The sequence below is a fragment of the Melanaphis sacchari genome, unplaced genomic scaffold, assembly GCF_002803265.2.
Source record: "Melanaphis sacchari strain LSU unplaced genomic scaffold, SCAv2.0 Contig2_pilon_pilon, whole genome shotgun sequence".
NCBI classification, from domain to species: Eukaryota; Metazoa; Arthropoda; class Insecta; order Hemiptera; family Aphididae; genus Melanaphis; species Melanaphis sacchari.
This window is the reverse complement of record NW_020271173.1, coordinates 1,837,754-1,862,024: the sequence shown is the minus strand read 5'-3', so window position 1 is coordinate 1,862,024 and position 24,271 is coordinate 1,837,754. Positions and strand designations below refer to the sequence as shown.

Sequence of the window (24,271 nt, the reverse complement as noted above, 5' to 3'; positions counted from 1 at the left end):
GCATCGATGTCATGGTAACGTGCTGCAAAACAAAACAGCTCTTACAAGCATAACGTGTTTGGTACTAAGTAGTAAGTAATCAAAATTGTAGACGTGCTACCAAAATCTTGTTTGTAGCTGTTGTTGCTGACTTTTTATTTTTCTGGGTAAATATTATATTTTTTTGTGTTCCGAATTATTGATTTTTAAATACATCCTAATTTATGTAATCAATTATTGGCAATGAATAAAATATAAATATGTTATACAACCATGGAAAAATATATTATTTTTTAATTTTGTGGCAGAGCCGATTTTAGAATTTTCTTAGGTATACTTATTTTATTTTATAATAATTTTATTGTGATTCTATTATGCAGTTAAATTATTGAGCATCGTAATTTTTAATGTTTCGAATACATTTTTGATTCATTTTACAAATTATAAAAATTACATATCTACATAACATAAATTAATTTAACTGTTGATTTTTCAAAAAGTTTATCAACTTCGTAAACATTTTGTGACAAATAATCGACTACGTATAATACTATTTAGTATTTATAATCTATCATTAACGTGTAGGTAAATTGTGTTACTGTAGTAGTATAGTGAAATATTGGTATTATACGTAGGTAGTATAGTTATCAGTAAAGATATTCTTATTAGATAATCTCATATATTTAGTCAGTATATTGGAAAACATTTATTTTATTTTATTATTTTAAGTATATATAATATACAAGCTTAAAAACCTAATAAAACTTACCCTTTGTATACTTAATGTTTCCGCAACATTTAAAATAAATACATTTTATTATAATTATTATTCACTACATATTATGACTACTCTACTACTGTGCGTTTATACCACGATATAATTTATTGTATTTTTATTTGGTCGACTGCAATTATAAAAATGGTTTATAAGTTATTTGTAAAATGTAAGAGATAAATTTAAAAATAATTTCAACACAATTAAATTTGTTATACATATTATTAACTATTGAAAATTCCTTAAATTTTACTATGAAGTATGTAAGTAATAATATTATTCATTATAATGAAATAGTAGATTATAGCCTATGCTTAAATTAATAGGTAACGGGCGAGTGTGTAACTCATAATTTACTTATCAAAAGTATTATTGATATTCATAGTTGATTCATAGTTGTTGGGAAAACAAGGGCAATACATAAGGTAACATTGCTGTTTTAACTTTTAAACATGATTAGCTTATTATATTTTAGTGAATCATTGAACTAGTTAATTTTAAAGCAACTCAAAGTTAGCTATTTTAATTTTTAGGCTAGTTAAACAATTTGTTATTATAATATTATAATTATTTAGGCATCACTAATAAAATATCATTATTATTATTTTTGTTTAATTATGTTATTGTACATATTAAAATAAAAAAAATGAAGATAGTAGTTAATCTTTCTGCTGTATAATAGGTATTAAGTGTATCTTATCACTGTTTGGATGTGTTAAATTTGAATTTAATAATACATATATCATTAAAATGAAAAACAAATGTAAGCAGAGACCGTTTGATAGTCTTAGTCTATATTACTAAAAAAAATTGTATGATATGTTTTTGTTATTGTTATTTAAGTAATATATTTTACTGTGGGCCGATTTCATTATTTTTGAAAACGTTAATTTAACATATTTATTATATTATTAAATATTCATACATAGGTATTTAAGTTATTAAATTATTTTCAGTAATATATATTTGTATAGTTTATTATTGTTATAACTTTTGAGCCATTAATATCTAACTTTAAAATTCATGGTATAAATAAGTTTAAATATATTATAGCTTGAATTAAATTTACATGTTTTGAAAATATTATGATGTATATTAAAATTATAATTATAGGTAAAAGTTTTAAGTTTAAATATATAGAATTTTTATATTGTAACGAAATAACTAAAATTGTTATTCTTCGTTTAGACATTTAGAATACTTTATCTAAATTTGAATTTCAATTGTCCATAAAAAGAAATGTGATTAAATATTTTTAAGATATTATAGTTTCAATATGAACTATTGTTAAATTTGTAAAAAATTTTCAAGTCTTAGGTATAAAAATTGAAAATTGAATAAATCGTTAACTATAAGTAAGTACAAACTAATTTACAAAATTTGAAGTTTAAATTCTTGTTATAAAAAAAACGCGCCTATATATGTTTTTAATATTTACGGTTATTTATTTTCAAATTGATAATTAGTTTTAAATAAAAGTTTTTATTTTTCCAAATTTTTAAAGAAAAATGTTATACATTTATACTTTTGCCCCCCCCCCCCTCAATCAAAGTACCTACTGATTAGATTTACTTTTCTAACAGAAAAGTTTATTGTAATTTCCTTTTTAATGCTCAAAAAGATGATATGTAGAGTATACATCATAGACACATTATACTTATAAAAAAAAACATTATTATAAAATGAATACATTTATTAGTTTGTTCAGGATCTAAAAATATTAATTTACAAAGTCCAATAACTATATTTGGCAATTATTTGTGATTAATTTTCCAAATATTGGTACATTTTTTCATTTCACCGAAATAATGTCGGTGAACAAATTTTACGGATATGAAAATTATTAGTCAATAATTTATAGAGAATTGTTGTAAAAAGAGCGTTGTACTGTTGTGTTATTGTGTATGAATTCATAAATATAGGACACAAAAATATATTTTACCATATTATGCAAAGATTTTTTATAATTAATATAATTTTTTTTTTTAGTTTTATCATATTGATATTATTGTTATTAACGATTAATAATGAGTGACAATTGGCGACAAACAATGATGAACATTACTGATCGTATATTTCCATCTCTTCCACCCGAAGAAAAAGTTGGGTCAGCTTTTGGTACGTGGTTGATTTTGTAAATAAATATCATTTTCGTCTTTTAAATTTTAATAATGGAAGTTTTTGAAATTTGTTCATAAAATTTTATACTAAAACAGTTTAATATAATATTAATACATATTAATTATTATACAGTATACATAAAATATATATACTGTTGTACTATTAGTGTATGTTTACTAACTCTATATTTATTTTTTTTTTATTATTATTATTATTGATCTTTATATATAACTTGGTAGCAAAAGCCATTAGTTAATCTCTTAAATACTAATTACAGTTTTTACACTTTTTGTGAGTGTTCATTATGTTACATTATCTTAATAGTTACAATTACAATTATATTTTATTTATAAGGTTGGTTAGTTTTAAAAAGGTTATAATTTTCATATTTTTATCGGGGTTTGGTCCGAGAATTTTATCCGTTAATTTTATTCCGCTAAATTAAGATTTGTACGCTTTTGTTGGTACATATGACATTCTGTTATGATGTGTTTGACTGTGATCTGTGTTTTGTTAGTTTCGCAGATGGTAGATTCATCATTTGACATAAGGAACCTGTGCGTTATCCTTGTGTGTCCGATTCTTAGGCGATTTATAGTTGTTTCGTCTTTTTGATTTAGGTTAGGGTTTTCCAATCTGAATATATAAATATATAAATTATATACTATTTTTGTGTATTTTATAATACATAAATCAGTATATATATAATGTAATACTTAAAATTAAAAAAAATATAATATTATTTTAAATACTCTCTTTACTAATAGTAAAAAAAAAAATATAATATACTTTTAATTTCTATATAGGTAACGAAATCGTGTCTAGTCTTCCACTGCAAATGTCACTATATTTTAACATCGTATACTTTCCATTTTGGCTTTATACATTCTTATCACTGATTTCGTTTAAAGTAAGTAATAGTCTTGGTAAATTTATAGATAAATTATTGATATAAAATATTATATATTTATTTTTAATTTGTTTTTAGTTGAGTTGTTTAAGCATGTTGACGCAAACTATAATTTCCGTGTCTTTATTTTTGATATTAATTTTAGAATGTGCTCGATTGTACTTGGGTGTTCAAGGAAATCTTAATGAAAAAGTAAGGAAATATTTTAGTAAATGGATAACATCTAGGTCTTCCTTAAAATAATACTTTAAATTTCAACAGTGTTTTATTTATTTATTTATTTTTTTTTGTTACAATAGATTCCGGATTTGGCTGCATTTTGGATGTTTTCGTTAATCCTCCAATTACCTTTACAGTTAGTATTTTTGTGTTTGAATACTATGCCTGTCGAAATCGCTGTTCACAGTATAATGTGCATTTTGCTTATGTCACAACTCATTTTTGGGTTCATAGTTCTACGTGACATGGCAAAACACCACAAACTCCGTTTCCATGTATCACAATTTTATTACAGCCAGCACAGCAAAACTGAATGAACTATAAATATGAAACATGAAATATGTGATCTGCTATTGCATTGTCTGTGTAAAAATATCATTTTAAATCATCCAAACGCGTTATAATATTTAGCTATGGGTTTTCTATTTTCACAAAATTTAATTAATGCAATTACATCAAGTATTTTTGCATACCTTTATTAATATTTTAAATACATATTCATAATAGATGATTCGTATTATCACACTTTCGCAAAAGAAAAGCAAATGTTTAAAAATGTTTTTGGTTCGAGTTTTTTGTGCATGCGGATGATGTTCGCAAGTAGGATGGCATCGTAGTGCAACAAAAGAACTTTGTTAAGGGCGAGTTAACGACCGAAAGAGGTAAATGAGTCGAGAGAAGGACTGGTCGGGCATATTCAAACACCAGATGGAAGAGATAATAGAATATTACGCGGAAACACAGAAGTATTTAATATAATATTATACATGTGCGGTATGTGTTCCAAGGGACGTTTTAAGGGTTAAACCATTGTCTAGGGACTCCGGGATACGCCAGTGCGCCGTTTGTCTTACAGTTGTGTGCGCCATATCTCCGCGTGTATAATATAATGAAAGTTAATGAGGTTGAAATGCAGATTGCAAAGCAAGACGGTACCGTTTTCGCTGATTAATGGCTCCCCGTTCGCGGAGGAAACAATGCGATAATAACTTTATTACGCCGGACGAACAAGTCGTGTCGCTCAGGAAATCCAGCCCAGAGTGTGTTATCAGGTCTCTCGAGATCTATCTTATGTTGTAATCGCATTGATATAATATAATACAATACTCCGACAGACATCGGTTCGTTTCCAATACTGTAATATAGCATTATTATAAATTACCATGACGTATACAGTTATAATATATCTAAATATTAATAATATTATTTTTATTTACTATAAATTTAAGTATATAGTGCGAAAGATGTCGATAAAGAGAAAAATATTCAACTCATATTGATTAAGGTTGTTTAAAATTTCTAACGTTATATGCTCATTTATTATTGTATTAAATTATTGTACTCTTACATTTTAAATAGAAACAATAGTTTAATAGAACGTTATATGTATGTATCACAATATTTGTTATCTTTAAAATATATTATATTAATAATAATCATCTCCTATGTATTATGTTTAACTAATTTCAGCTTAATAAATATAAGTTCTTCAATTTTTATCTCATATTTATATAGTGCTTTTTTTTAGATTATCAGACAATTGAAAAGTGATGGAAATGAATTAATTTTACAATGATGTGTGTTAAAAATTGTTTTTCTAACCTAACCTTTTGAAGTAATAAAATTGCTTCCATCTTCTTTATCTTAAACTTTCAGGGAGTTTTTTTGTAGAAAATTAGATCTAGTACGACTTGAACTTTTCATCAAATATTTCTAATAACATTTCATAAACTTGGTACGATTTCATTTATTTATTCGGTTATTTTTGAGCTATTTATACGTTAATTTTTATTTTGGTATTTTTTATAAATGTTGTTAAAAATGTTTAGGCTTAGTTATAAATCTTAAAAGTATAATACATGGTTTCTAATCAATTGCATTTATAGTGATTAGAAAATATTAAACAAAAATAACCTTTTTAGTTATTTAGTAGTATTTCAAAAAATATTATTATAGGTATTTGCTATGTTCACCATTATAATATGTATATTACTATATGTTAATATTAATAATATTTTAAAAATATTAGCGCAGTTTAAATTTAACGTAGTTTTATAGTTGGGCTAATATTATTATAGAATGAATTTTTGTTTCGTTAAATATGTAGTAGGTACTATTTAATTTCAGAAAATTTTAGTAAGTTATGAAAATAAATTACGTTAGGTACCTAATACTATATTTACTAACAACAATGTTTACTTATTAATTTAATCAAAAAACTTTTGTTCACCTACATCTTATCAACTTCGCAAGTTAAAAATACAATAAATATTTAGTGTTAGAGCCTTACAAAGTAGCTACTTTACTTATTAAATATTAGAAACAAACCTCTTATTATAAATTCAAGTTTATCATATTATTATATGATTCAAATTTCAAATTAAATTAAATTGGTTTAAAAAAAATATATTTTTAAACAATTTGTGTTCTTATATTTATTGTATTTTTTTTTTTTAATTTTAATAACCATTGAGTATAAAATAAACCTTTTAATATTCATATATATATTTTGTTTGTGAAACAAAGTATTAAGTAGGTCATAAAATATCATATTTAAAAAAAAAATCATTTTGTCATTTACAAATAGCTAAAAAATTATACAATGGAATAATAAGCTAGGTATACATGTATACATTTTGAATAGTCAATAGGATATAGACACGGTCAAATAATCACATTTCAATGTAACTTGGTTTATTTTTATTTTTTTATTCTACCACTTCTTCCATAGGTTCGTAACACTTCGATAAACGAGTGTCACACAAGAGGGTATACGAAGGGACATAATGAATCGCACTTGCAGAGAACAGGTGGCCCTTTATAAGGGGTGGTTGGTTGGTTGTTGTAATGAAGGGTCGTCTCACCCCTCGGGCAATCCCGGCCGGCAGGTCAATTTAATAGTCATTCGTATTTTGTTAGAGTATGTTTAAAAAAAGCGTCCCCAGACTAAATGGTTTTTGGTTCGTTCGGAATGATAAAAACTTTGATTAGAACATTTGTAGTTGTAATTCGTTTACAAATGCATTTATCGTATGTACCTACTTCTCTTACATAACGTATTGACAGAACACGTCCGTATGCTATAGTAAAATATAGTTATTATTAGAGTACCGTCGAGTTTTAATTAATATATAATACATATTAATAGATACAAAGAAGATTAAAAAAAAAACAAAAACTATTGTTATTTAGACATTTTAGATGATTAATACAGTAGGTACATTACATTTGAGTGTTTGCAGTAGCCAGTTTATAATGATAATACCTACGTAAATAAACAAACTCATAATATTACTGTCGACTTTGAAACATATTCAGTCATTGGAACACCTTGACTCTTGAGACACGGTTTTTATCATCACGAGTTATAAATAATGTACTATACCTACTTTATAATTTTAAATTCAAAACATAGCTTAACCTAACCGAACTATGTCGTGTTCAAGTTCTGAAAATTGTCATTAAAAGTTAATTGGTAGGTCTATAATAAAATATTTGTATCCGAATTATCAGCAAGTGTCTATTACAAGAGTTGCAAATGTTAAATGAATAATAAATTTTGTATTTATATATTGTGATAACGATAAGAGTGTTCTGTAAAATCGTATCTCTGATGATCGATAAGTGTTGCCTGCGCCTATTTTTGTTTGTTCAGAAAAGTATGCTCAAGTCACAATAGGAATAATCTAGCCAGTTTGAACCCGGCAGATTTTCTTTCCTATGCATGTCTTATTTACCTGAAAATATATACGAGTGATGGGATATTGTAAGCTTGCACCTAGCACGACGACAGGTTAGGTTAATAATTAATATTGACTACGGCAGTCAACAAGTGTCGCCCAGAAGGCTGGAATATTTTCATTAAACGGTTTGAAGGAGAACAATTCTCAGAGTCGTAGTCGTTGGAAAATAGGTTTTTGGGAAAGGCGGGGAAGGTTTAGTCGATAGTAGTGTAGCGGTTGTGGTGTTGGGACGTGGGCGGTTTGCAAACGGTCGGGAGTCAATTCGCGTCGGACGGTTTGCGCGTCGCGAACATCTGGTTCTCTTCAGCCGCGGCGTCGGATCAAAACCGTTTTATCCGGTCGACGTCCGCGCGCAACATTATATTTTATTCTCATATAGAAATAATAATATGGACCGGATCCGGGCCGCCGCGGAATCGATCGCGATCCGCCCGGACGGCACCGTCGCTCTTCCTGTACATTACAAATTTTTTTTTTTTTTTTCATATTTATATATATAATATATTTAGCACGCCCGCCCGACACCACCAGAACGTTTAACGAGCTACGCGTCGCGGGCAGCTAACATGTGTTGCGGCCAATAGTCTCGCGCGCGGCAGATGCGGTGCCCGCACTTGCACACGCACAAAATTATACACTATATGATGTACAATACAACCGCCTAGCGATCCTTTTGTACGGATCACGAGTGGCACTGCACCCTCACCACTCGTCGTCGTCGACGTCGCAGTCGTCGATGCCGTCGTTATAATATTATATATTTGTGCGCGCTCTCGACGGGGGCCGCGTTAATCAACCTTTTCCGCACAACATATGGAACGTTTTTCATCGCGCATATGCCGGCCTATATTATATACATCATACGATGTATGTGTGTGTGTTTGTGTGTGTGTGTGTGTGTGTGTGTGTGCACGACCCGCGAGGGTCACGTGAGCCTATTCCACCACCGCGAACATTGAGTCATACACCGCGGACAAATATAATACATGTATATACATCAGACGGAGGTACTGCATAATAATAATAATAATAATAATAATAACATACATATCAATATTAGATAATATATACTTACGACGATATTATATACGCGATTATCACACTCGTCCGATATCGTAACGTACTCGGATAGCGGCTTGACCAAGTGAGCTGCATTGGTCGTCTGACTAAACTATAGAATTGTTTACCGTGCGATTGTCTTCACTCAGAGCACCTTCCGTGTTGTCTGGTATCCATAAGGGCGTTTCGTGTGTTTTGAAATTCTGAGCATTATTGAACGGTTTAACAGCCAATCGTTATGTGATTTTATTATTTTCAATTGAAATACCGTACAAACGGTGTATATATTTTAAATAACCACGTTTTTTGTTGTATAGGTATTATAGACACTCGCCCAAACCGACCCCATTTGGCACGGTCGATTCGCTTAAATGGGTCACGCCCGCATAACTATTGAGACCAGATCAATTTCGTGATACCGCAATAGTAAAAATTGATCATCGAGAATCATGTATGATCTTATATGAAACGCGGGCATACACTGTATCTTAAACGATATCATCACCGGTGAGGTCTCGGCATACTCGTATTGTTTGTTGTAGCGGGGAATATAATAATAGCAGTAAATGCAGTATCGAGAAAAAAATGTTGTAGATGTTTTTGAAAACTATTTATTTATAATTTGAAATATTATATCAGACTCGAGGGCGTATTTCGAGTGCATTTTCGAAAGGTATTTAAAATATTCTTTAATAATTCAGTTAATTCGAGCTTAAAAATATATCTTGCAAATGTGTCGTCGGATCTAATACAATTAATATCATTATGCTATTTGGATATAAATATTTTGATAGAAATTAGTAAAAATGTAAAATACTTATCGTTTGGTAATTATTTTTAAAGTCGTGGAGGAGGTTGTCCAGGCATAGAGTCCCACTCACATACGCTAATGACCTGACCATCAAGTATTTACATTTAATAAAAAAAATCAGTGAATGATTCAGAGATGGTTTGGATACATGGAACACCCTTCTGTGTAGGTTCCTATTTTATTATATTTTATTTTATTTTATTTGATACTTCAATCGTTGCGAAGAATCTACCACGTGGTAATTCCGACGAAGAGCACATCTTAATTACTTTGTTATTATTTATCCAATTAATTTGATGACAAATAAGTTATGTATATGGTGGTTATACGTGTTGTACATTACCTAGGGTATTAAAATACGTGATTTTTAAGAAAGCGTGAAGTGACAACGAATTCGAATAAAAACAGTAGACCAAATGGGGTAATTTAGACATGTCTTAGCAAAATTGTAAGATTAACGAAACGTGCGTAGCTTTGTGAGGGTACAGTGTGTATATTTTGTGTAATAGCAACGACTAAATAGCCTATAACGGATACACGTGTGACCTAACCACATACAATTGTTTACAATCCAGAGATCGATAAATGTAATAATATAAACTGACGAGTTAGATGTATGACGGCCTGCGACGGATGCTAACCAGTACAGGTAAAATAAATTAAGGATTTTTTTTTCCAAATGATCTATATAATTCTGCTCTATAATATAGAATATTGGTAGTATAAATATCCTGGTGTGGATACACAAAACGCCGATTGGATACGGCTGCGTGGAAGAAATTTAACATATACGACACATACTGAAAAAGTTGTCGAACGCGAACCCAAGTGCAGTACAGAAAAGTATTAATGGCTTTCCAAAGTGTTCTTCAATCGTCAAAGTCTCGACTTTATTATTAACCGGGTGTCACATATATATATATATATGTGTATGAATCCTCCGGCGGCGAACTCGTTTCAGTTCGTTACGCCCGACCAAATTCGATCAGTTTTCCCGGCCGATTGAATATATATATATATATATATAAATGGATAGCGCGATTGATTGATCGGGCACTGTGTAATTGGTATTTTGCCACCTGGGGAATCGCCGAATGTGCGCGACCGTCGTCGTCGTCGTCGTCGTCGCAGTCGTCCTGTCGCACTGTCTGCCCCGGAGCCACAATTATTGATGATTTGGCTCCGTCGAATAGTACTTATGTGTGTGCGTATATACAGGAAACCTCACCTCCCCCCATGGGAACCGCCACAGCGGAGTCTGTGTGTTGTGTGATTGTAACTGTCGCGCAATAAGTCCCTCCCGCACGTCCTGCTAGATCGTGTCCTAGGAAATTTTTTCTCTTTTTCGGTCTTCGTTCGCGCGTTGAAATCGAATCCGGCAATAACCTCGACGGCTATATTCCAACTGTGCGGCGTTTAAATAATGTATTATATATTAATTTATACTACCTATACTAGTCGTATATTTTTCATTCGCGCTTGCAATAGCGTGCTGGTTGGTGGCAGTGTTGGGCAAAATTTTATCTAGATAATTATTTGAATAAAAATGTATTCGAATAATTTTCAACTATGAGAATAAAAAATTTTCAACTAAATTTTAAAAACAGTTATACGAATAATTTTTGATTATTTAATTTGATTAAACATAGTTTATAATTTTTTTAAATGTAGCTATTGTTGTATATAATATATCATACTGTAACAATACTATAAGCATGTTACATGAAACCATTGATCCTATATATTAAATATAAAATCTATATTATGGTCAACTGCTGATCAATACAATAATATTAACACACACGCATAATTGTAAGTAACTTTCTTCTATTGATAGATATTTGTTTATTTAAAATATTTTTACATATTTCTGATACTAAAATAATTCAAAATCGTGTAACTTAAAATTTAATGTCAACTATTTTTTATAATATGTGCCTGTTTTTAATTACCAACCCTATGTTTACCGAAATAAAATAAACGAAAACTATTCAAATTTCTATACTTGAAATTTAGTTGAATAATTTTTTATTCGAATAATTATGATTGAAAATTATTCTAATAATAATGTTTTCAAATTATTCGAATAATTGTAAAAATAAATCAATCGAATAATAATTTATTTGAATAAAATATTTTCTAAATAGATAAAATTTCATTCGAATAACGTCCAACTCTAGTTGGTGGCGTATTGACGATGAGGTATTATAGCAATGAGTTGAGTTAGTACAAAAAGGGAGCAATTCCACTCCACTGACTGAGATTTTCTCTCCGTTTTCTTAAAAATACGATTGAAATTTATTCGAAACCATGTCAATCAAATATGGTAAGTGCAGATCGTTTTTTTCAAATGCCTGAAAATATGCATTATTTTCGTGTTCCGTTGATTCGTTAGATATGATAGGTACGTTAGGAATTTAATTTGCCTCCTGTACAAATAATACATTACTTAATAATGTCAACAGGTGTTGCTACTAAAAAAAATATTGTCAAGCCTTAATATGATAATTTTTCGATTAAACTTACATATAACTTACAAATTAAAATCTTAGCTTTTGAAATTTGAACGGGTTTCCGTCTACATATGTGTCGAATGATATACGTATTTTATATATGATGGTCGGTGAGTAAAGCTAGCACTAATCCTAAGAACTCGATTCGAGGGACTAATAATACCCGCCAATCAGCTTTTGGAGAGGCTTAGTTTTGTGGCTCTTATCATCGCTTCATAATTAATTAAAGTGTTAAGGAGGACATTTGATTTTTCGCCTGCCCGCGAATGTAATTTTATTCCAATTCATTCAAAAATTGTACATGCACTATTCTTTTTACTTAACGAAGATTAAAATTCAATTTATTATAATACACAAACATTGATTATAAAATAAAAAAAATAAAACATTCGAAGAATAGTCTAAATAATTCGATCCGACGTGTAAATCGGGCTGGGGTGAGAAAGATGTTATACATATTATATATATGCGGTATGATTTGCGGAAATCGGAGGGCCATTACGTGTGCCCATCATCGATGCTCCGGCGAACCGGTCATCGATGAAACGTCGAACGATATATTACAATCACGCGATGATTCTGCGTTTTTTCTTGGCGATACTATTCGTCCCGCGCAGCAGTTTCATATCCTACACCGGTTTTAATTGAATTCGACTACGTGTCGACTACGATTTATTCCATCTGAAAACCTAACGCAGAATCGACTATACATATTATATACATTACTCATAAGTCATAATTGATTATACTGATATGCGCATAGTGTATCTATTCAACTGCGTGAGAAAAAATATTGGTAAAACTACTTTTGTATTTTTCTATTATATTATATATTGTAATATACATATATATATATATATATATATATATATATATATAAATTATGCTTAAAATTTGTATGCGCGAGTGCCGAGTACGAGGATGTATGATACATACATTTTTAAACCGCGAAACATCGTAATTCGATAATCTGGTGGCAAGGCGCGACAATAAAATATACAATAAACCATATTATTATTATGTTATACACGAACGATATATTTCACACGTATAACATTATTATTTTCATTGCATATATCATATTAGAAAAGGGCTGGAAAATGTGGTGGAAGTTTTCGATTTACAAGAAAGTATTTGTGTTGTGTGTTGACATAATACTATAAAAATAAATCTAACCTAATTTATTCAAACACTATACTTTTTAGACATACATTTTGTGCGAATTAACGAACTTATAAGAGTATAAAATTTTATTAAAATTAATTGTATTATAATATGGTAAGTATTAATATTATTTAGGGTAATAAATAAATTATTAAAATTTTAGCTGCAACGATTTGATGAATCATTTAAAAAATAACGCGAAGTAATTTAGATGTCATATTTTAAATAGGTATTAATCAAATTTAAATTTGCATGTACTTAATACCTATATGTAATACGTTTGTTCGTAGGAAAAAATGTCAAGATAGCGAACGACATTTGTACTGCCTGTTTCAAGATTAGTAATAAATAGTTAAGTTGAGATATTGTTGTATACCATTGTCGAAAAGTATTAAAATTAAAATATAATATATTTTACATTAAAATTGAATTAAATTTAATACTTGAATATACCACTGAAACGCTCAGAAATGCGTCTTAAGTTCGTCGTGAGAAATACACCGTTAGAAAAACTTTGCTCAGAGTCATTTTTGTGGGTGATATAGCAGTTGAAGGACCGATTGCGCATTTTTCATGCGGTTTTACATAAAAACACGGTAGGGCTATGCGTATTTACAACAACCCTTTGGCATAGGTCAACAAATCTCTTCAACTCGTTTTTTTTTTGGTCGTTTTCTGTGCACATTATACTATTTATACTGATTTAAACTGTAATGCATTGTAATAACATTAATAATACTACGTCTATTTTAATTATATCTATTAATGATTTGCCAGACTTAAAAAAAAAACAAAAAAAACAATGGTTCAATTAAAATAACTTGCAATGTTTAAGAAACGTTTTCTTCATCGGATTATCATTTAACCCTGCATCAGTCATGTTGTTTAATATCACACAAGTAGTCGCGCGTCTACGTATTTTATAGAACATTCACAATTGTTGTCATTAATAATTTTTTGTTATAATTAACATTAATTAATGATTTGACCAAATTATTGAATAATCATATTAAATGTATATTTTTAATCAAATAATTGTACAATATTAATTAATTAAATACGTGTCGAAGGTCCTGTTACAATTTAAAGGAGTAGTAAAATATTATGTATGAGTGCTGTTAATTACTTTTTTTAGCCTTTTAAGTTTTAATTACCTAGTATCCATTTCATCTGAAGATGTACTGTATTGTTTTTTATTGAAACAACAATCTTAATACTTGGGATCGAGTTAATATAAACGAAAAGAACAATATGTTTAATGAAATTAGGATGAGAATGAATACAACAAATAAATGTTACTTCATAATGAAAGAATGTTTTCTTCCAAGTTACAGTCCAGACATAGAATGATTTTCGTTCAATTTGGTACAATCCAAGGTAAGGATTAAAAGCAACTTACACAAAATAACTAAATAAGATATTATATTAAATTAAACTAAATCATTAGATTTAAATTATTTAACTCAATAAAAAGAAGTTGTTATTATTATTATTTTTTTTTTTTACTACTATCACTGAAAAACTGTAGATATATATAATATATATATATATATAAAGATAAATATAAATAATATTAATCGTATATAAAGAAAGACACGATAGAATATGTATATAAATATTTTGGTTATCTAATAATATCTATAAATATAATATTTTATTTTAATATTATCAACAGTTTGAAATTATTTTTTTTTTAAATAAAAAATATTAAAAATCAGAATCATAAAAATAAATTTAATAAAATAGTGTAGAATTTATAGCATACGACTTGCTTTACTTGGAGAATGAAAATAAATATGAAACAAAATAACAATCACTATGCTTATTATCTGTCAAAGAGTTTTAATGATTGCATATAATTACAAAGGATCAGCTGCCAATTAAATATATATGTATTGGTACTATCTTATTTAACATATACATTGAGCACATCTGTTCAGGTTCTTAAATAATAATATTTAAACAATTTTTTACTCGTATAATAGAAACAATTAATAATAGTACAATATTTTTTTTCTCCTAAAAATTACCTATACAAAATATTAAGTCCTATAAGTATCATTTAAATATGTTAATCAACTTAAATATTAAAACAGTAGTTTATTTCTGTGATTTTTTTTTTTTTTTTTTTAGCATATGGCGCTTATGTCCGGGAGTAGGCCCGAAGGCCTAGTTCGGACGCCTATTTGACAGAATTTTTAGTGGGCACCCGTAGGTTTCTGCCATGCCCAGGTGATTTCTGTGATGATATTAATTTGTGAATATGAAGGACTAAATTTAAGTTATAAGTAAACCTAAAATGAGGATTACGTGGTTTTGTTTATTATTTATATCATTCAATATTTGCAAAGTAAGCATTTATAAATAATACTAATAATAGTAGAATTTGATTTAATGATAATTAGACATATTTAAAATAAACTCATCTGCATTTTTGCAAGATCAGTGATAGTTTTTTAATATAAGTTGGTTGATAAGCTTAGACTTTTATTAACAATTTTTTAATTATATATTATAAGAAGTGAACTGTTCTAATTAAACACTGTAATTTATATCGTTTAATAAAGATTCCATAAAAATATATATGAATGTAAAAAAGTATATTAAGCTGAATTATTTGTATACCTAACTGATGAAATTATAAGTACAATAAAAATCCACAAGTGAACTCGATTATTAAATTGTGATTATAGAATTGTATGTATCTGTACGTATTTCTATTGATATAACTTATTAATGCAATCATCACCGAATTAAAATATCAAGTTATTTACCGAGGAATCATAAGAGATGTGTATAATACGTATCTATACTAGGTAATACAATATTACTTACATAGGCGAATCTAGGAATTCATAGCAGGGTGTGCCTTTACCTCAAAAAGGCCCTCTGTAGTTCAAAATATCTCTCAGTTATCACACGTTTAAAATATGTTTCCCATTTGAAATTACAGTATTAATAATATTAAATAATATTAAGATTAATTTTTATTACCTAGTTTAGATGCTATTTTTCATGCTGTAAAATACACATGTTTTGTTTCAAAATTATTCAATTTAATAAACTACAACTATTGCGAAATTCAATATATGTTACTCAGTTATTTTTTTTTTTGGACACATGTCAACCAATAATTAAATTGTTAATCAATTATGTTTAAAATTCTTGGAAGTTTAATACCTATAACATAAAAACTTGTTTAATACCTTTCATTTTTTTTTAGTTCTGCATCTTTTTTTTTGTTTTAACACTCTTTTTGAGTGACCACTTGAATTCTTAAGCGACATGATATTAAACTTTATACTTCTGTGTTAAATGTTAATACAATAATAGTAATAATACTTAATACGAAATAAAATATTTTTCATTTTATCAATAATCATAAAAATGATAATTACTGGTAAAATTAAATTACATCAAATAACTATGATTATGGCTATAAATTACGACTATAGCCGTGCTATAAATAAACAGGCATGTTTTCTCTTTTATTGATAATATTGCTGATCTCTTATCAACTATGCTTATCACGATAACATTTATTGGCAATATTTGTACCCATAAAAATGTATTAAAATTAAAATATAAATTGTTTAATGTTTAGACTCCATACCGTTGTAACTGAAATGAGTTATGGGCCCTACATAGATTTATACGAGTCGCAGGGTGTGTCCTGGCACACCAGGCACACTCTGTAGATTCGCCTATGATTACTTAATTTACAGCTTTGATTATTTTAAAATTATAATAAATAATAATGTAATGTGTAATTATGCAAAGTAATGATGTTACAATGCTGTAAAAAGTTTTAATATTCGCATTGTAATATATATTTAATGGAAATATTATCAAGTTTATTTTGTATTTAAGAAATAAATTAAAATTATTTTCTTTTTTTTTAAGGAAAATGAAACAGATGCGTTATTAGGACGAATAATCGAAAGTGGAATTTCCAATAGTGTAAAAGTAGGTTATAAAATTATCAAAATACCAGTTATTATAGGAGTAAAACTCTGTTGGAAAGCTATAAAAGTGCCTGTTAAGTTTGTATAGAATATTGCATCAATTTCTTTAGAAGTTCTAACTAGACTTGCATGGAGAATAACTAAAAAACCATTAAAAAAGATTACACCAAAGTTCTTACAAGATAATTTAAGACAATTAGTAAAAGAGTACAAACAGAAAAAAAAGTTGAAAAAACAAAAAAAAATCAACAAATCGAAGAGGTTATTTAGAAAATAAAAGATTGGCGAGTAAAAGTAAATTTAAGAATTAAAATCACGTAATGCAAATTTATTCAAGTTTACTATGTAGTAATACAATTTTTTGGGTAATAGCCCAAAATATAAACAAATAATTTTCTATAGAATCACTAAAATTAATAGGATAAAAATGAATTATTTAAGTTTTTTTGCAATTTGTTAGCAGCATTATTATTGGTAATAGAAAATATTTGTCTTTTTGTAATAAATACTAAATTTACTAAAAACATTTAAAATACATTTTTTTTTTACAATAAAAATATAATAATACAATTTAAAATTTTTTCAATAAAACAATAGAAAAATATCAATGAATAAATTGAAATTAAACATTAATTATTTTAAATTTTAATTTTAAAGTAAAAAAAAAAAAAGTGATTGCTTTTAAATATATATGTATAACACTACGATGATGCTCCATCCATCGTGTAATTTCTAAGGTTTTTTAATAATAAAATATTTATATTATTAACTGTATTATTAAAATTAATAATATTTATTAAATATATCGTATATTAATTTCTATTAAATACTTTCTGTGTTATATTACACAATTCACTTTCAAGCTGATTTATTGATTATTTTTGTGCTTATGTCATTTACTATAATTTGTCTATAATATGATGTTTTACGTTATGAGAGTTAATTTAGAATCCTGTAAGATAAAAACATTTTTTAATGTATTAGGTAGATAAAAGATTCAATTAAAATTACAAATATTTATTTATTAAATGAGCAATAAAATAAATTTACTTGTTCTGACAATTTTACTATTATAGGATCAATAATATTCTAAATAGAAAATGGTTAGTCGTTCTATTTGATTTAAGCTATTATTTTTAGATTAAGTTGGAAAAATATTTTGTTTTCAAAATTAAATTTTCATCCATGGATATTACTATGATGATATTTGTTGATATATTTTCAAAGTTTAAATATTATTATAAAACTATTATGGGCTACTATACTATTATTAATTAAGACTTTAATTAAATTACAATTATGCAATTATTGATTTTTTGAGGTTTATATATTTTGAGTTAAAGACAGATAGTAGACTAACCTGACCGCGATAGTAGTAAAATCAACAAGAACATTTAAAGATTCATTAATATTGTAATACCAAGCACTACATCGATTTCATGAAAGAGTCTACATCACGTGAAAAGATTCTTGAAGTGTATTAAAGAAACAAAAAATATAGGTTAAAATTTAATGAATTTGTTATGACTGATAGAATTGAATGATTTTATGTGATAAAATGTAGAACCATGGAAGGTTTAAAAATTAAAATTAATACAGGTCCATTTTGTAATGTACAAATTGAAACCACGGAAATCACCTTATTAAAGAATGAAAATAAAAATGACATAAAATAATGATCAGTGTGTACTTTTCTGTGTTTAAATGATTGCGTATAATTATATTGGACCAACTGTTGATTTAGTATTCTAATTGTTATCTAATTAACATAACTATATAAATATTGAACGTAGGTATGTGTTCTTACATAATAATATTTAAACAATTTTTTACTCATATTATAATGCAAATACTTAATAATAGAACAACATTTTTTTTCTAAAAATAACCTATATTTACAATATACTAGATTCTAAATAACATTTAAATAAGTTCAATTACCTAAAATAATAAAACAGTAATTTATTTAACTTTTGACAATGCTATTGTTTTGTGAATATTAACGACTAATGTATATTTAACTATTTATTTTTAAAAGCGACTCGAGAAACTTTTTCACATGGGCGTGAAACAATAGTTTTGTATTTATATTATTGATGGTTGATTAAGTTGGAAACAGTTTTGTGTAAGACCTGTGCGCCACGAATAAAAAATGGTTGTCGCTCCGGTCACATCAAAATTGGAGTATAAGTCTTGAGTAAACTTAAAATGAGTATTACTTGGTTATGTTTATTATTGGTATCTTTCAGTGTATGCAAAGTAATTATTTATACAAAAATTATTATTTTTCATAGAATTTAATTAAATAGTATAAACTATGAAGTGTAAACGAGTAATTGTTTTATACAATCACACTGTTATAATAATAATGTAATAATACTAAACATATTTTATCATACATCATTTTTTATTATAAGTTTTAAATACTTGACAATGTATGCAATTAATTTTTTTTTTAAATAATGTAATATGGAAATTTAATTACAGTTTACTGCAAATATTGTTTATTTTTTAAGAATTTAATATTATGTAGAAACTTTGAATTTGACTATCTATTTCAAAATTTTGAAGCATATATTTTTATTTCCTGAACCATACATTATTACATTATTATGTAAGTACATTTATTAAAATCGTGTTATATTATTTAATAATATTAAATTTGATTTTATGTTACTATATGCGATAAAATAAAAATAAATAAAATAATATAAAATGTTTGTATATGTTAATATATAAGCTAGTTTTTATTATAATTGTAATTATACTAATTTATTGGTTTTTGTTGTTATACTTATATTATACATAATAAAATTAAAAAAAAGATTAAAGTACATCAAATTATTATTTAGCTTACCGATACACAGGATGGTCTAAAATCAGACTCTAATTAATTCACATCAACTTTAATATCATAAACTCAGCAATGAGTTTAGTGTCATCTTTTAAAAGTTGTCAATCAAAAATGACTAGACCATATATTCAACCATAATTATTTACAAGTAATATTGTTGATTATCAAAAAGAGCTGTTGAAAAAAGTATAAAATTAGCTAGGTATAACAAGGAAAAAATATTTATATTATCATTAAAAAATTTAAGCTAAAAGTAGTTAAATACCATATTATTATAGACTAATTTAGAACTATGACAATTTGGTGTTAAACATTATGGATTCCCAAACAAAATATTTTATCCAACATTTTATATATAATAAAGGTTGGTGTGAAATGACGAATTTCCGTATGACACACTTTATCTTATAATTTGTGAGACAAAAACTATACAAGTCATAATATGAATCACAGTTTCATTTGGCGTCCCAAATTTTTACTTTATATAAACACATATAATTATATAATATAAATAGGCTATAGAGGTAACATATGGGACATTCGGTCACCCTTACAATTACGGGCTGGCCGATGGGGCGCTGTGGATTTTGGCGTGTATATATAATATTGTTTTGTGGTTTGTATATCGTATATGTCGAGCAAAATATATTATACGGATATGACGAATAGTGAATATAATGATAATATACACACGATAATGTATATTGTACGGTATTTAATACTCGCAACATAATAATATAATATGCATTACTGCATAGTGTGCATAATATAGTGCTAGTGGAGACTAGCATTATTATGATATCGAAAACAATCTCATACTCGTAGAGACCTATCCTGTGAAATAAAATCGGATCCATATGATATAGAGTGCACTAAGGTGGTAACATAAACTATAATTATTTATATATCAATATACGTATATAACTGCGCGTGTGCGTCGGTTATACTCATTCGGTAGGATACGTGATCTCGATTCTTGGCCAGCGACACATATCGTTAGTAATACGGACAAGACCGGTATCAACTATATAAGTTCTGCGGGAAAGACGCGCGAAATGCACATGCACGGCGACGACTCGCATATCAATCGGCGGTGGAGGAAAAAAAAACGGATCGTCTCCCCATCGTTCCGTCTGTTCTCGCCGCGGGTGACGCGAGTCGGGCAAATCCGACTGCTAATAGAATCGTAATCAACGCTACGGCAGTGCCCTCGGAGCTTCCGACAGTAAACCAAATGCGTTTATTACCGTCGGTTCGAATATTATTATTTTTCATTCCGCCGGGTTATTACTGCCGCGGCCGGAGACCATTGTTGTCGTCAAACAGAAGGGTTTGTGCGCGTGTGTGCGCGCCCGTTTATATGAATAAATATAATATATAAGAGTTCATTGGGTTTTCATTTTTTTTTTTTTTTTTTTTTTTTAAACACCCGAACAAATAACAATAAGCACTGGAGCAGTTGTGTTCGCGAAGAATGAATATATTACAAACATTATTGTTATATTTTATCGTCCGTGACGTCACGTTTTGAGACTCGCCGCAGTACGACTATAAAATGTTACGTTACAATAATATAACATCCCGTATACAAATCGAAATCGTCACGACAATTAGTACGTCGTACTATTTATGATGTGCAGAATCCGATTGCAATACAGAGATAAGGGTCGACTCCCCTTATTAGTTCTTATACCTATACAATATTATATATATATATTAAATGGTATGCGAATATCGAACCCTTGCTTCATACACGTTTCATGTAAGACTTGATAGGTACACAATACTTAAATTTTTCAAAATATGTTTGGAATAATGTAGCCTAGAAGAACAATATTAAAGTTAATGGTGATAAATGTTGAAACAAAATATTAAAATGTCTTTAAAGTTTCAAGAAATTCTTTTCTTTTTAAAAAAAAAATATGATTTGTTTAATTTTTCCCGCAGTCGTAGAAAATGTTGTGAATAATTTGTGAACGTGTTAATTACTTTGATTACATATTTAAAAACTATAATACCACTAGTCAGAAGTTAAAGATTAAGAAACTGTGCGTGTGACAATAATTTGCTTTTCTAAAAATTAAAATTTCTACTAAAGAAAATTATTGATAAATAATCTACATGCTAAACGTTGTTGATGCAGATACTATTATATTGTCATTTGTTATGAAATTATATTAATAATATAATAATCTCTATTGTTTTTGTATAAATTAATATACCTGACTGCACCAGATCCATTTATAAGAAGTATTCATGATTTTATTAAATAAAAAATCTAAATATTATTTGAGTAGGAAAATTCAGCTATGGAATAAAGATGATAAAAACAGACTACTAATTATGGAAAGCATTAAAAAATGGTTCTGAAATAATAAAAGCCATCAATATTATTAACAGTGTTAACTTTTTTCGTCTTATATCTATTTTAGCGTATAATTTACAGTTGTTATATTAATTAATTAAGAGTATAGATATATAAACTATAGGTATATTATTATTTAGATATTATGAGTAAAATTTTAAATTAAAAAAATAAAATTGCATTTGAAAATTTTTGATTTGTATAGATATAATTTTTTTTTTATTATTTACTATAGCTAGCTACTCAAATTATTGGCTTATTTTACAATTTTATATTATAAATATTATAAATCCATAACACTGAACTATATATATATTACGTGCAATCGGAAAAAAAATCCCTCAGACATTATAATAATATAATAGGAGTACGTACAAAATGATTATTTATGGTGCACGCACCGCAGAGGGACTGTCCATTTCTAAATCGGTTTACAGTTTTATTTTATTTTTTTGTTTGTGGTTATCAGTTTCTACCCCGGAATAAAAAAAAACTAATCTTCAATAATTGCTCAAAGCTGGACACCCTCTATCACACCCTTGTTGTAAAAAAAATAAAAAATGCGCATAAATCGTGGGTGACGTATGAAAGCCACAGCGCAATTTTTGAATTTAAATGCGATCGTCTATCTGCCATATCTAAATCTGAAAAAGTAATTTCGATTTGAAAAAAATAACACGTAGATAAGCTTAAATGATTTTAATCGGATGCATCATTTATGGTTATTGCGTGATGCATATATATATTACATATATGAAAAGTAAACTTACACAGTGGAAAGTGTGTACTGTATAGTATGGTTCATATTGTAATATAAAATATTTTACTAAAAAATTCATGTAGCACGCATAAACCTAGAAGTTAATTAAGATTTACTATATAATATAAGTTATAAATTTATAATTATAATGCATAAAAACTAGTATCGAGGGTATTGTAGAATTTACCTATGATGTTAGTGTAATAGTGTCACGTATAATCAAATCCATACTAAGAATTGAAATATATATTACATTATATAATATTGCTTATATCTTAATCCTTAACATAGGTACTTAAAAATATAGTTAAATAGGTATAAAATGCAAAAATGCCATGAAAAATTATATTAAATGTTTACAGTAGTATTTTTTAGTATCTAATTCAAATATAAAGAACAAACGAGAAAGAGATTATACAATGCAAATAAAAAAAATGACAAATAATAATTTCAAAAGTAATTAAATTTATGTAAATGTTAAATTAATTATAAAATGCATTATAATAATGTTAATTTTCTAAAATTCATGAATGAATGCTGAAAATTTTCCACAACTAGTTCGGTACATACCTGTTAAAAAATACTTTTTAAATGTATTTTTAATACGAGTTTAAAGTAATTTTAAATATAAATTGTTATCATTTGTATTTGAAATACATATAAACATATTCGAATACTTTCCTTTAAAAGTATATGAATATAAATATAAATATAAATAATTTTTTGTTTAGTCATTTTAATCAGTAATCACTAATATATATTTCAACTTATTTACATTACTTAATTTAATTATTCTTATACCTAATTAACAAGATATGATAAGTACTATACATATAATTATGATTTATAATAGTATATGTAATTTTTGTACAAGTTTCTACTTGTTACTATTAAAGGATTAGATATTAAAGACTTACTACTCAATATAATATTTTTACCAGCATTTAAACGTTTTGAATTGATCACTCATCTTTAAATACTTGTAGTATTTCTAGACTTTTTAACTCTATATGACTATATATAACATAATAAT

The 24,271-nt window shown here is 27.3% G+C and overlaps 1 protein-coding gene across 2 annotated transcripts; it reads left to right on the top strand.

Annotated features, from left to right (window-relative positions):
* The first annotated feature begins 80 nt into the window (after window positions 1-80).
* Window positions 81-5,205, top strand: LOC112596006 (transmembrane protein 17-like). Of its 2 annotated transcripts, XR_003114741.1 has the most exons (6): window positions 81-146; window positions 2,744-2,872; window positions 3,682-3,785; window positions 3,864-3,977; window positions 4,085-4,750; window positions 4,823-5,205. XR_003114741.1 is itself a non-coding variant. In XM_025341442.1 (5 exons), the coding sequence occupies exons 2-5, from the start codon at window positions 2,782-2,784 to the stop codon at window positions 4,319-4,321; spliced, it is 546 nt and encodes a 181-aa protein (XP_025197227.1). In that variant the 5' UTR covers window positions 81-146; window positions 2,744-2,781; the 3' UTR covers window positions 4,322-5,205. The 2 variants fall into 2 exon arrangements, 1 of the variants encoding a protein (XP_025197227.1); XM_025341442.1 differs by having other exon boundaries at window positions 4,085-5,205.
* Window positions 5,206-24,271: the final 19,066 nt, after the last annotated feature.